The 14,033-nt window shown below is 38.3% G+C and overlaps 2 protein-coding genes across 2 annotated transcripts; one reads left to right on the top strand and one right to left on the bottom strand.

Moving 5' to 3' along the window:
• Positions 1–433: 433 nt before the first annotated feature.
• On the bottom strand, positions 434–3,080 carry LOC143854644 (O-Glycosyl hydrolases family 17 protein). Its single transcript, XM_077364700.1, has 3 exons — positions 2,727–3,080; positions 1,614–2,636; positions 434–691 (listed from the first exon to the last, which is right to left on the bottom strand). The coding sequence occupies exons 1-3, from the start codon at positions 2,773–2,775 to the stop codon at positions 660–662; spliced, it is 1,104 nt and encodes a 367-aa protein (XP_077220815.1). The 5' UTR covers positions 2,776–3,080; the 3' UTR covers positions 434–659.
• A 3,422-nt stretch (positions 3,081–6,502) lies between these two features.
• On the top strand, positions 6,503–13,630 carry LOC143853749 (putative polygalacturonase At3g15720). Its single transcript, XM_077363485.1, has 9 exons — positions 6,503–6,658; positions 7,325–7,462; positions 7,816–7,983; positions 8,143–8,163; positions 9,830–10,037; positions 10,133–10,214; positions 10,289–10,397; positions 11,764–11,880; positions 13,203–13,630. Exons 1-9 carry the CDS (start codon positions 6,503–6,505, stop codon positions 13,434–13,436), a joined length of 1,233 nt encoding a protein of 410 aa, XP_077219600.1. The 3' UTR covers positions 13,437–13,630.
• Positions 13,631–14,033: the final 403 nt, after the last annotated feature.

Below are 14,033 nucleotides of genomic sequence, written 5' to 3'. Positions count from 1 at the left end.
TGCCCACTAGATGATAAATTTATGCTTTTCACTAATCTTAAATGATATTCATTAACAAGAGAATGTGCTTATATAGAGCACTTACATGATAAACATAGAAATAAATCAAGGCCACTATCGAAAGAGATAAGTGTAGAATATACTAATCTAACCTAATTACTAATCCAATCCAGTTACCTAATCTAGCTAAGTTACCCCTTCTAACTAACTTGCCCAATCTATCTCCTAGATGATCCAACGGTGAGATCCTAAACCAATCCAACCGTTGGATGCCACATATTCTAACACTAGATGAATGTTTACTATCTACTTTGTCAAATCTTAAATATTCAGGCGATTCCCAAATGCACAATTGCTCCTTTTTATTTTTCACTTTCCCTTCAATGGTGAACTAAAAATAAAAAAGAAAAGAAGACCTACAAATAGCAATTAAAAATTTTCATATCCAATTCCATATATAGAGACTATGCAGAGAATAGAGATTCCTACTGTTTTGTGCAAAACAGAGCAATTCCATAAATACAGAGTAAAATTTGAAGTTCTTACATAAATTCTTCAACTACCAACACTGCAACAACAACAAAAAAAGCTATCTTGGGAACACTAACACAAAAATTGATTGCAAAAACAATCAAATTTCTCTCCAATCACCAAACTTTTCAGGCAAGAATGAAATGACAATGGAGAAAGCCTGCAAGAAACAAATATTTGTTAATTGTAAAAAACAGAAAAAAGAAAATTCAACCCTATTAAAAGAAAGATTTTTCTAGAAGGCATCTTCTTTGTGAGATCTCCAGAAAAGAACAAAAAGTTAAAAGAACATTTCATTATAGTGTCATTGACTGAAAAATGTATATCATGTAAGGTATCAGAGACAAAGTTCATCACATAAAACTGCATAAGTTTTTGGCCCACAAACCAATTTTTTTGACATTCTTTCTCCCATCTCTAAACCCAAATAAGGACCCCAAAAACCAGTGTCTTAATTTCAGTCCTTCATGAAAATAAACACCATGGATAATGTGAGCTTGAGAAGGCATTTTCTATTCATATTTAATAAGAAAAATGAAAATAATTTATATTTTAAAAGTTGAAAGCCTATTGCCATAACATATCATAGTTTGGGGGAGAAGTTTGGAAGAAACTACCCTCCACTCAGCACATTATGAAAAAGCTTATGTCTTTATATCCTCCAGAGCATTATAAACAAAGAAAGAAAAATAAAAACCACATTTTCCAGCTTAATCTAGCCCAACCATTCAAATATTTAAATCACATACATAAACTTCCTAGCCATAACCAAATTCCTTCTGTCAAGAAATCATAAACAGCCCATTTGGAAACCTACCCACAAATAGGAAAAAAAGGAGACAAAATAAAGGAAATATATCAGCACACTTGTGATATTTACACTAACTCATCTTGTCTTTTATTAATTAAAGATCAGTCAAAACTTATTATAGTTCCCAAAAAAATAACTTATTATAGTTCCCAAAAAAGTTGTCACAAGCCAATTAATAGAGAAAAGACAAGCTGTGTTTGTGCAATTATTAAAACTTGGTTGTACTGATATCATCTCCCAAAATTAAAATAGAGGATAACCATAACCATACTTGGGTCAGAATTGATGATAATGGCAGTCCCTCCAAAACTGCAACTTCCCCCTTTGTTCTTGTTCTTCTGCCAATAGCTATTGAAAGCATAAGAAGCATGTGCAACAATTGTATTAGGTGAATAACAGCTCCCATAAGGCTTAATCTCAACACAATCAGCACCTCCTTCCCCACAAGCATAATCCATGGCTTCTTGTAATGTCTCTGAAGGAACACTAGGCTTAGCCACACACCACAGCCCCTTTTTCCCCCCTCTTCCGGCCACCGGAGGCACCGCGGGGGCCACAACACAGGGGGGATTCATAAAAGAATCTGGCGGGTTCGCCGGAACAATGACCGGAGGCCCGTCAGGGGCGAAAGAGAAATCTTCTGCAGGTGGAGGGGCATTTTGGGAAGATGGGAGAGTTGGGTTTTTCTCTAAACTCACAAATGAGAGCTTTCTGATCATGGGTTTTTCTCTCTGGTGGGATTTGGAGACTATTAACAACACATTGATCTCATTTTGGTGTAAAAATCCAAGGTTCTTTATAAAAGCTTTATGGGTAGTAGAGATCAAGTTGATAGTTTCATAAGGAGAAAAATGGGGTGGTGGGTTGATAGAGTAGGTGCTATTAGAGCTATGGAGAAAATCTAGTATAGGTTTAAGTAAGTTCTCAGCAAGATTATCTCTTATGCAATCAATGGAAAATGAGGGTGAGACTTTGATTTCTTTTTCAAGACCCCACCTCACTAGAGAATGGTATAAGTTTCTCACAGAGGGTAAAACTAAACTCCATTTGTTTTCATGGTTTGGGTTGCATAGGACAGTGTTTCCTACAACAATGGTGGTGATTTTTGTTGAAGGGTAGTGGGTAAGAACATGAGTTCTTAGCCAGGTTTCTGCCATTAAGACACTGGATGAAACCCTAGGAAGGTCTTCATCACTGACTGAGACTGCTATAGGAACATTTTTATGGTTCAGAGATTGAAGGACTAGGTGGTGTGAGTCATGGAGGTTTATTAGTTTAAAAGTTTCTTGACCATCTGCAATAAATAAACAAACATATGAACGTAAAAACCAAAAAAAAAACATAAAGAGACCAAGAAGTAGAGAGAAAATGTTTTTTTTCTTACTAGTAAGACCCAAGAGGTAGAGAGAAAAGAGTAGCAAAACTCCCACCATCTTCTACTATCTTGATGGAGAAAAGCAAAACAAATAGGATGTTTTAATACTTGTCTTCAATGTGGTGGGGGGTGGGTTAAGTGGGTCTTATGCTAATGCATTTAATGAATTGGGTTTTGGGGTTGGGAGAGGGTATTTTGGAGTTGGGAAACGTGTCAAGACAAGGAAAGAAGATGTGGCAAGTGTGCTGCCCGAGAAGAAGGAAAGAAAGAAAGAGACTTGTCCTTGTTCTTCAGGCTTTTTCAATTTTCTTGCCACACTAGATTGGTCACGCGACAGCCTGTGTTTGGAGGGGAGAAAATTAATTGGATTCTCTCTGCTTAGACACTGGTGGAAGAAACGAAATTTCCGGGCATTCCTTTCAAGCTGCTTGGTTTTATGAGTTTTGGTGTGAGCCCTTATAGTCCGGTATTTTTCAAAAAGTACTGTATGGACAACAACATCATAGGATGATCCAAACCGTCCATGTGGTGGAACACAGGGTAAATAGGTTGTGGCACAAAAATCATTTCAGGATGATCCTAGCACTACGATCTATAGAAGTTTCTATAATATGCAGTTCTTCTATAGATTGGAGGGCTAGGATCATCTTATAGAAATGATTTTTTGGGTACAACCTATTTACATTTGTAGCCCATCACATGGACGGTTTGGATCATCCTATAGTGTGGTCCGTAGAGTATTTTTTGAAAAATAAGGGACTCTAAGGGCTACAACATATAAAACCCGTGAGATAAATCGACACCCATGTATCTTAAATCGACCCCTTATGTGTCTTTCTCTCTCTAAGTTAGAGGAGAGAGAAAGAGACATAGGGGTTGATTTAAGATATTTTGGGGTTGATTTATCACTGCCCCTGGTTTTATTGTGCATTGTTCGTTACAATGTGGGAAGATCTGGAACGTCCGTTTTGTATGGTGGGTGTAAAGATCATGTGCAGATTCAGGACGCACCAGACGATCATAAAGTAACTGTACTGGAGTTTCCAAAAAGATTATTTATTTGGTAAAAAGTGGTCAAAGGTCAAGATTCAAAGAGGAAGAATCTGTTGATTACAATAAGATTACGGTGGGGTCATGGAAATGATCAGGCCAATTAGTGATTCTAAGTGACCCTAACCCAAAAGTTTGTTCCCGGTCAATCAGCTGATTTTCCCTAGACAGGGAAGGGAAGAAAATGAAGGAAAAGGACCTATTCAGATATCTAGAAATGAGAAATTACATGGCGCTCGAGCGTGAAATCAAGCGTAGGCAGTACAACAAAAAGTACCTCCCTTGATAATTATACACTAGATCTGACTGGGTTATTGATAGAGTGAATAGATTTGCCATTTCCTTGAAATCTCTTTTCTATTGAAAATGGTGGTGTGACGTGTATCCCCCATTATAGCTGTTGGATCAAATATCAAGGACGGATTTCATGCTCGGGCACCATATAATTCTCTGGAATATTGGCCACTGATGCTGCTTGAATATGTACCTAGGTGGGAAAGACCTAGATCGAGGGTCCTTCCTCTTATTGGATTCAGCTAGGCATGCCAGATCAGCCTGCGACCTGCGTCCATAGAAAAAATGGTTAAGGACCACCCGGAGTTTCGACTCCGGGGACCCTTCGACACTCAAATCATATCGAGGCACCAAGAGAGAGGAGAACTGAACCTAAGTGGTGAGGATGCCGATATGCGCACTTGGTGGGGTTGTCTTACCCAAGGGATGGAATGCCAATGGTCTGATGATCTAGTTCTCCTCTTGTGTCCTCGTTTGAATGGGGGTCCCCATTTGTAGAAGCGGGAGTTCCGATGTACTAGGTGCGATGTGGCGGTGAACAACATATATCGCTGGAGATGTCGACGTGGCAGCAAGTGCGCGTATGATACTAGAAGGTGATTCGACGGGATAGGAAACTTGGTGGTGATAGGTTGGTTGCTGGCTGATACAAGCCTTGATACGACAGAGCTAAGATTTGGAGCAGATTCTAGCAGTGTCAGCCAATGATGGTGATGGGAAGCTTTCTTGGGGAGGATGCTGAGTAGTTGGGCAAGCTACTCGGAGGAAAGAGGCTACCAGGGGCCGGGATCGGCTGTGGGCATAGCTGGACGGTTTCTATGCAATGGTGGTGCCACGTAAAATCATTCAAGGGATCGCTATGTTTTACCCATATCATATAAGCACCCCACTACTTCGAGTCGGTACGAGCCTGAGAAGTAGTGGTGACTGTCTAGAAATCCATGAGGCACCGTGGCAGGTGGAGGTCCGTTTCAACTTCCAGAGCTAATGGAGGGCTCTCCAGTTGAAGCGGCGTAGTTATAGCGCTTTATTTGGAATGGTTCGGGAAGTTATGCATGCATGAGAGTTTGTGCTCTAAATCCGAAGAAAATGATCGAAACCTCGAGGAGGCGGCAATTACTTCAAAGATGGTGGGTGGACCCACACAGCGTGATCAAGACCGTGAATATGAAGGGATGTGATCTTCATCGTGCACGTGACAAACGCTGCAAAGTAGCCTATAAAAAGAAGGGTGTGGCCTTCACTTCGCTATGTCGCTCCAATGTGTGTTCTTTCTTTCTTTTCTTCCTCAGAGGGGTCCAAATTCCTTCCGTTTGTGCGAAGGCGAGTGAAGGATAGCGGATGGACCAAGAGGAGTGTCACCATATGCAAGCGATTGGAGATTGTCTCGAGTTTCGACCATGCTAGAGAGATCCGTCACGAGTTTCGACCATGTGGGGACACGATTATTTATATTCATGGCCTCCCTCTTATGAGGGCCCTCCTCTGAGGGTATTGTGTTTGATGCTACCTCTGGTAGTTTATGAGCTCGATGCGGGAGGTAACGAACCTTCTAGTGGATCCGGGTTGAGCCAGATTTCGGCTCCCGTCTTTCCTTCTCTTTCCGTGCTGCCTCCAATTTTGATTGAGGGAGACTTTCCCGGGGGCAACCTAATAAATTAGAGCATCAGTGAAGCGGCAGGTTGGTCGAAAGGGTGGAATGAAGAGATAGCGGCCTTCTCATCTCCTCCGGTGTCTCCTTTTAAGGGTGAGGGCAAAAGTGCCAGGTTTTCAGAAGAAGAGGTGAATGATGATTTGACAGTTATCTTCAGGATTACGTGGATCTAATGCGATTGTAGTTTTGGCTACGGAACAAAATCGAAGTGGGGCCCATCGTTGGGTTCTGCAGGATCGACTTGTGGAACCAATCAAAGGTCCTGTTTTGGCTCTTTACATCTATCATTCCTCTTTTTAGTGAGATTAAAATAACATTGTTTTATAGTGAGATTAAAAAAACTTTGTTTCTCCCTTTGGTTTGGTTGATCTTATATTTGCTTCTAGGGCAATCAAAAGAAAGAGGCTGTTTCACCTAGGTGGCCACTAAGTGGGCCCACCAAAAAATCGCCCTTTCACTCTTTTGGAAGGACTGGTATTGGAAAAAAAAAATTGTTTTTCTAGTGAAATTAACCTCCCAACCGAAGGCACGGCAAATGGACTATTAGGACCAATCAAGAGGGAGACACACTATAATGTAAATGCCAAAAAACTAACGCATTTTAATCTAATGGGGCGTTTCTTTAGCTTGGAGTTTGCAGAAATGAGGAGTCGTTTCTCTTAAAATGCATGTAAGTTACACAATTTAGCAGTTTCTTAAACTTAAGATACGGGAAAAGAGGTAAGCCAAAGTATATAAGGTGTACACAGAAAATCTCTAGTATAAGCTTCTCTTTCCTTTGCACGCAATGGAATCCATTCTCATTGCCTCTCTTCTTCTACTTATGATATCAACTGCACCATTTTCAACTCAATCTCTCCATCTTCATCTCTACGCTCCCGATCAGATCTTCGATGTGCTGAACTACCACGCTGTTGGCGATGGATGGACAGATGATACCCAGGTTGTCCTTTTACTAATTTATCAAGATATACTACTTTTTCTTAATTCCATTTCTATTTTGATTAAATATCAAAATTTTGAACGCCCGTACATCATTATCTCGAGCCTTTTCATTCTTTAGGCTTTGTTCTTTCGACGTAAAATGGGGGTAAAACAAATTTTACACTGATTTTTAAGTAAAAAAAAAGGGGGTGAAATGTTTTTTTACGCCCATTTTACGTTATGTCGCAGAGAAATGGAGCCTTAAAAAAATCATGCTCGTTTTTACAAATGTGTTAGCTTCTTTTGTCAACTGTTTTAGGCCACTTATAAACAGTAAAATGGGGGTGGAAATTGCTTTACACTGAAATAAAACAGGTGAAAGCAAATTTTACACTCATTTTTAAGTGAGAAAATGGGGGTAAATTTTTTTTTACACGCCCATACGTCAAGTTGAAAGAAATGGAACCTTAATTAACAAAAAAATCATAATAATTTTTACGTGTGTGCTACCTTCTTTTGCCAATAGAACCCTCCTTCTGTAGGTATTTCTTGATTCATATATCTTAGCCAAAAGTTCATCGCATGTACGGTTAGGATCATCTGATTTGGTAAGATATACGACACTAGATTGGTCCCATGATTAATACATGGAATCCTGATTTATTTTTCATGGTTGGTCCCCTAGGCATTCAGAGACGCTTGGGAATCAACATGCAATTCATCTTCAGTTACTCCAACAATGCGTATACCCTCAGGCTTTACCTTTTTATTGAAGTACTTAACCTTCAAGGGCCCTTGCAAGTCGAATAACCTTCTTGTTGAGGTAAGTTAAAAGTTTTCCTTTTGCCATGTTTGGCAACCATGGATTTCTTTTTTCATGGGATATTTGTTTAATCAAGTGGTGGAGAGAGTGAAATGAGTATTGAGAAGGCATGATTGAGGAGAGGTTGAGAAGTGGTTAAAAAACAGGGAAAAATAAATCATATTTTCAGTGGAGTTTTATTTTTCCTTGTTTTTCACCCTCTCTCCCCATTGGGTAAGCTAATATTCCATGGAAAAAAATCTTATGTTTCTTCAATCCTCAGTTAATTATGGGTTATTTTTCAATATTTAATGTCCATTTCAGGGAATAAAGAAGTCATTAATTCACCTTTTTTTTAATATTTTTTCCTGCAGATTAATGGGATTATAGTGGGACCAAGAAATCTTTCTGAATGGGAGTGTAGAGGTGATTGTGAGGGATTGATTGTATTTAATAATGTGGAGGGGCTCTCCATCTTTGGATCTGGCATGATCGACGGTCAAGGATCCATCTGGTGGGAATGCAGAAAGCAACAAAGAAACGTAAGAAATTTTACTCACTATAAATAGAACAGTTTAACCATGAGTAAAGGTTCACTATAAATTATTTTTATGCAATACCCAGTTGCATGATAGAATCTAATAGTGATGATTGGGACCCACATCCATTTCTAATCCCAGTTTCAATTGTATCCACTGCAGGCTTGTGAGCGTGCCCCAGCGGTGAGTGACCACCCTATGTAAGATTTTTCGCATTTAGACATCCATTTCTGATAGGTGTCTTAGTCTGTTAGTGAACCCTAGGTTACTACATTAATGTGCTACTTTCGATAGGCTACTGATACCGGCACTACCATGTTTTGATAATTGCACAAACTCACATTGTCTTTTCTTATTTAATTGCCTATGGAGAGCTTGTAGGGAATTGTATCAACTTTTGACAACTATTAGATAATAAAAGACAAGGTGAGTTTGTGAAATTATCAAAACATGGTAGTGCCAGTATCAGTATCAGTATCAGTATCAGTAGACTTTCAATATTTTGAAACGGGTATTTATTTTCTCTGTAAGTGGCTTTGTTTAAGTGAAACAGTTACAATTTCAGATTCTAGCAGTAGAGAGCTGGAGAAAAGTTGGTAACCCTAACTTGAGAGATAATAAAATCTTATCATTTCCTCTTAGATAGCATCTCTCTAAATTCTTAACTCGGCAATCATGATACATAGATGAGGTAGCCTCTCTCTAAACTGTTAACTCGTCAATCATGACATATTGATGAGATGGCCTCTCTCTAGTCTCATGACTTGTCATATGTATAAACAAACAAAGATCTCTCTTGTTTTCCCACTTGGGACCAACATACTAAACATTCTTTTGCATTTACAAATAAGGACTTTATCAAAACAATCATACACCAAACATTCACTCATTTGTATTGATGAACAAGGACTTTTACCGATAAAAGTACTCACAAGTATACCTGACTCCCAATTTTGGTAGCGGTATACAAATAATGACAATTAGATCCATCATTGCTTGGCTAATTGTCACGATAGCTATACAGACAATTACTCTGAATCCAACCGTACTAGCTACACGGGTAATCCTGACTCCTATTTTTCAAGGTAGCAGATCACCCGGGATTTATATGATCCTATGGACAGGCTCCATTTAAATCCGCGCAGATGTACCTAACTCCTAATTCCTTATGTAGCGGTACATTGCAGGGCGATGATTAGACATACAACTACTTAACATTTCACTGCTAATCATCAAGACTTACCAAACATATTGACAATCAAAGATTTTTATAGAAGCACACACCAAACTTACTTACCTGTATTGATAAATAAGTACTTTTATCGAAACAAGCATTCTCCTTACACAAGTATACCTGACTCCCAATTTGGGTAGCGGTACACAAAAGATGACAATTAGACCAACCATTGCTTGGCTAATTATCACCTTGCACGTGGCGCATGTGGCATCTCTTCCTATACGTGAGTTGTTGGATTTTGAACCCAAGACCTGCTATAAGGCAATGGCTCCGATACCAATTACTCTGAAAGTTTAAGCTGTTAGAGTTGGTGTTAGAGGGGTCACTCGTGAAAGGGAATGTTGTTAAATAACACTAACTATGATAGCTTAAGCTTTTTACAGTAATTGGTTGTTTCACAGGATCAAACATCAAATATAAACACATGGTGGCCCCACAAAATCAACAGCCTCAATCAACCCACATGCCAAGTGTACCATAGGCCCCAAAGATGACCAAAAGTTCATCCTCGCTATTCATATTAGAAATTTTGAATCTGAATCATACATAGCAAATTTTTATAACATAAGCTTATTTACCCATGTGTGGAATGTGGATGGATGGCTCTATCAGACGCTAGTTATCAGGGATTCCACCAATGTGCAACTTGAGGGACTAAGCTTTGTGAACAGCCCAAGAATGCATGTTAAGATTGAAGAATCCACGATGATTTATGCCTCTAATCTCACCATAACAGCCCCTGATGAGAGCCCAAATACAGATGGAATCCACATCCAAGACTCTCAGAATGTCTCTATACGTGATTCCCACATTGGAACAGGTCTCTCTCTTTCTCAAAATACTTTTTATTTCATGTTAGTGAAATGTTGTCTGAATCTGATATTACATTACTTTTATGCATTGTAATGTACTTAGGAGATGATTGTATTTCAATTGGAACTGGTTCTTCTTACATCAACATCAGCACAATAGCATGTGGGCCCGGCCATGGCATAAGGTAAGGTCCAGATATCTAAATAGCCTGTACAGAACTTATTTCTTAAGTTAATTGGTATATTTTTTTACATGTAGTATTGGAAGTCTAGGTAGAGGAGGAGAAGATGCAAAAGTGGAACATATTCACGTAGAGAATGTCGTCTTTATTAGAACTTCAAATGGAGCTAGAATAAAGACATGGCAGGTAATCTCCCTCTCAAACATAACTCACTCACATGCATACAAAAATGATCAGGAAAGCAATACACCATTATTTGATGTGTAGACCATCATCCACCATTGATTTCTAAGCTGATCAAAAGTAAATAATCTCATGATAAGTCTGAACTATATTGGGATCATTTCTAGAAAGATTGATCGAATGATATGCTATGCACCAAGAAATAGTGTATACTCTAGGGAGTGTTTGGATTGCCGGAATCAAGGGTTGCAATCGGGATCTGATACCAATTCTGCCGATTCCAACGTGTGGTTCCAAAAAAAGAATAGAATCAAGGGAGGCGGAGTTGCCACCATTGAGGAATTGAAGGAGGGGGATGCCAGAATCTGTTTCTCGTCCCAAGAGGTGTCATTCTGATTCCACCCTAGTAGAAATTGAATTTTTATTAGAATATTTTTAATAAAAATTTTAATTTAAATTTTTTTCTTCATTCCAATGATATTCTGTTTGAGTGTACTATAAATATATCAAAAGAAAAGTCTCTAATTTCAAATACAAGTGCTTTGGATTTTGCCAAAAGATTTTGGGGCAACGAACTAACTAGGGATTTCTCTCCTGTGTATGCTATGATATTTAGAATATGATGTCGATTCCGATTCCTAATTCTAGCAATCCAAGTGTATGGTTAGGGTGCATTTGGATTCCCGGAATTAGGTTCCGGAATAAGCCTACTCTGATTATGCCTTAATCCGTTATTTGGATAAAAAAATGATTGGAATTACAGTGGAAGAAATGACACCGGGGTAGAATTAAAGGGGAAAAATGTTGGAATCTATTCCCGCCCCAAGATATGGTATTATGACTCTTCCCGAGTCCGAATGAAATTTTATTGGATTTTTTTTGAATTAATTTTTATTTATTTATTTTTCACTCCATTTATAGGAGAATCAGAATAGGATAATAATTCCAATTCTTGATTCTAGCAATAACAAACAAAGCCTTTAATCCATGTTTGGACCATGAATTTAGAAGCATTAGTTTATCAAGTGATAAGAAAAGGGTAGGGGACAACAATGCAAGGAGTGGCAATAGAGGACAAGAGTAAGGAGATGGTGAGAAGTGGCTAAAAAACAAGGAAAAAATGAAATTGTATTTTCATTTCAGTTTTCTTTTCCTTATTTTCAGCCTTTTCTCACCTTCCCACTCGGTCCCTCCAGGTCTCTCCTTCTCCCACCTTCTCTCACTATTGGGTAAACTATTATTCCATGTGCAAAAAATTCATGGTTGCCAAACATGGCCTTAATGTTTGCATATATTCATTTACTGATCAAATAACTCAACTCTCGAACTTGAATATAATCATTCCTTTTGGGGTTTTCTTGTTTCACAGGGAGGAAAGGGGTATGCAAGAAACATTGTGTTTGAGAAAATATACTCGATCAGTGTCGATCGACCAATAATAATCGATCAATACTACTGCAATGGCGAAAAACATTGTCTAAATCAAGTGAGTGTCTATCTTTAAGGGTTAGACTTATAAAGTTACTTGCTCTTAAGCCCTGTTTGGATTGCAGGAATTTTCTGAAAAGTTTAGAAAGAGAAACAAAATATTTCATATAGTTTCTCATATGTTTCCCATGTGTTTCCATATGTTTTGGAAATATTTCTCTATTTTTTTCTATATCAAGTTTTGGAAACATTTCCGAAATCCGAATTTGTTTTAGGGTAAACAAGTTTCCCTCCTGTCCAAGGAGTTTCCGGCTACTATGCTTAGAATTATTGCAGTTTATATAAGGATATTATCTGGCCTGGTTCAGATTGAATCCTCCAATGTGTAGGTCACGATCCACTCGGTCTAATAGGAGAATCCTTTGGGTCCGACTTTCATACGTCAAACTGTCCAGGATCGAACAACAAAATAAAAAAAATTGCTACAGTTATGGAAAATATGTGAGTACCTAGTGCAATGAGTTTTTTATAAAAGGAAAAAGTAAAATATCCTTATTATTTATATCATACCATGTTTTAATAAAATTACAAAGGTACTCATAAAATTTATATGGTAAGAGTATAAACATATTTATATTTAGGGAAATGAAATCCGCGCAACCATATTTTGATAATTGCATTGGGACTTCTATTTTTTAAAAGAGTTGTCAAGGGTTATTAAAGTTCCCAAAAAGCTCTAACAAATCAATTAAAAAGGAAAAACCAAGGTGTGTTTATGCAATTATTAAAGATTAGTTGTGATGATATCATTTCCCTATATTTTATAAAACCATTGTGAAACTACCAATTGCTCCGAAAGCTTAAGCCGTTGGAGATGGTGTTATGTAATCTTTTGTACTTTAACGCTCCCCCTCACATGCGGCCCTTCTTTTTTTGGGTTGGCCTACCCGTGGCACATGTGGCCCCTCTTTTTGGGTTGGCCTTTACATGTGGATTTTTACTATCAACGCGTTTTTGAACACCGGGCAATTGCTCGGATAACATGTGAAACAAGCAATTAATCCAAAAGCTTAAGCTGTTGGAGACTGACTTATTAAATCTTTTATACTTTATTCTAAACTGAAGGCACCCATGTAGAAATGGGGTGAAAGGGCGCCTCCATTGGCCGCAAGGGGCGCTGATGCATCTAACGCAGTTTGACTTTCCACCTTCATAAATGCACAGCTGCCCCTTGCAGCCAATTGGGGGCACCCTTTCACCCATTTCTACAAGGGCGTCCTTAAGTTTAGACTACCTCATAATTTATATTCTGGACTTCCCATACCGAAGTAGCGGTGAAGTTTATGTTTGTGGAGTGACTCTAAATTTGGATTTTTGCAGACATCAGCAGTAAACGTTAGCAATGTTACATATCAAAACATATTTGGGACTTCAAGTAAAGAAGTAGCGGTGAAATTCGCTTGCAGTGAGACTGTTGCTTGCTCCAACATTTCTATGGACGATATACTCATCTCTTCCAGTAATGGCGTTGGGGAAACTTCTTCCTACTGCTTGAATGCCAAGGGAACTAAAGGTGAAGTTTTTCCCATGGTTCCCTGCCTAGAGAATGAATAATTATTTAAATTTATTGCTAATAATTTTTGTAGGATGATGTTTTTGGGTTACTTAAGAGACTTGTTTTGGTATTTTATGTGGGTTTTATAACTTTTTGACATTTAGTTGTCCTTCCAAATAGAGTTGTAAACTTCAAGCTTAGTGAGAATCAACTCATTGTTCAATTGTATTATTGGGTTTTAATGAAGAAAAAAAAAAGAGAAAGAAAAAAGGGGAGCGATACTTTTGGATCATTTGAGTCTTTTATTTTCCCTATCTAATGTCTCAAGGATAAGGGTGATTTTTTTCATACTTAAATGTATCATCTATCTTTTCATTTAATAAACAAATAGGGGTCTCAACCAAAGGCCAGCTTACCTACCAAAAAAAGAGGAACGATTAAATTAGCACTCCCTCCCCTTTTTCATATTCCCCTACCTTTTACCTGTTGGACTTGCGCAAACATTATAAAGTCTCTCTCTCTCTCTCTCTCTCTCTCTCTCTCTCTCTCACACACACACACACACACACCGAGAATGACAGGGTTAATCGAGGCACCCTTGAGACCAGATTCATGTCTTCCAAAGTGCCCCTCCTCTCACGTAATTGGATTAAGTT

The sequence above is a fragment of the Tasmannia lanceolata genome, unplaced genomic scaffold (assembly GCF_043159265.1).
Source record: "Tasmannia lanceolata isolate RefF3 unplaced genomic scaffold, GAP_Taslan_0.1 ptg000020l, whole genome shotgun sequence".
NCBI classification, from domain to species: domain Eukaryota; kingdom Viridiplantae; phylum Streptophyta; class Magnoliopsida; order Canellales; family Winteraceae; genus Tasmannia; species Tasmannia lanceolata.
Note: the sequence above shows the minus strand (reverse complement) of the source record. Positions and strands in the feature narration are given on the sequence as shown.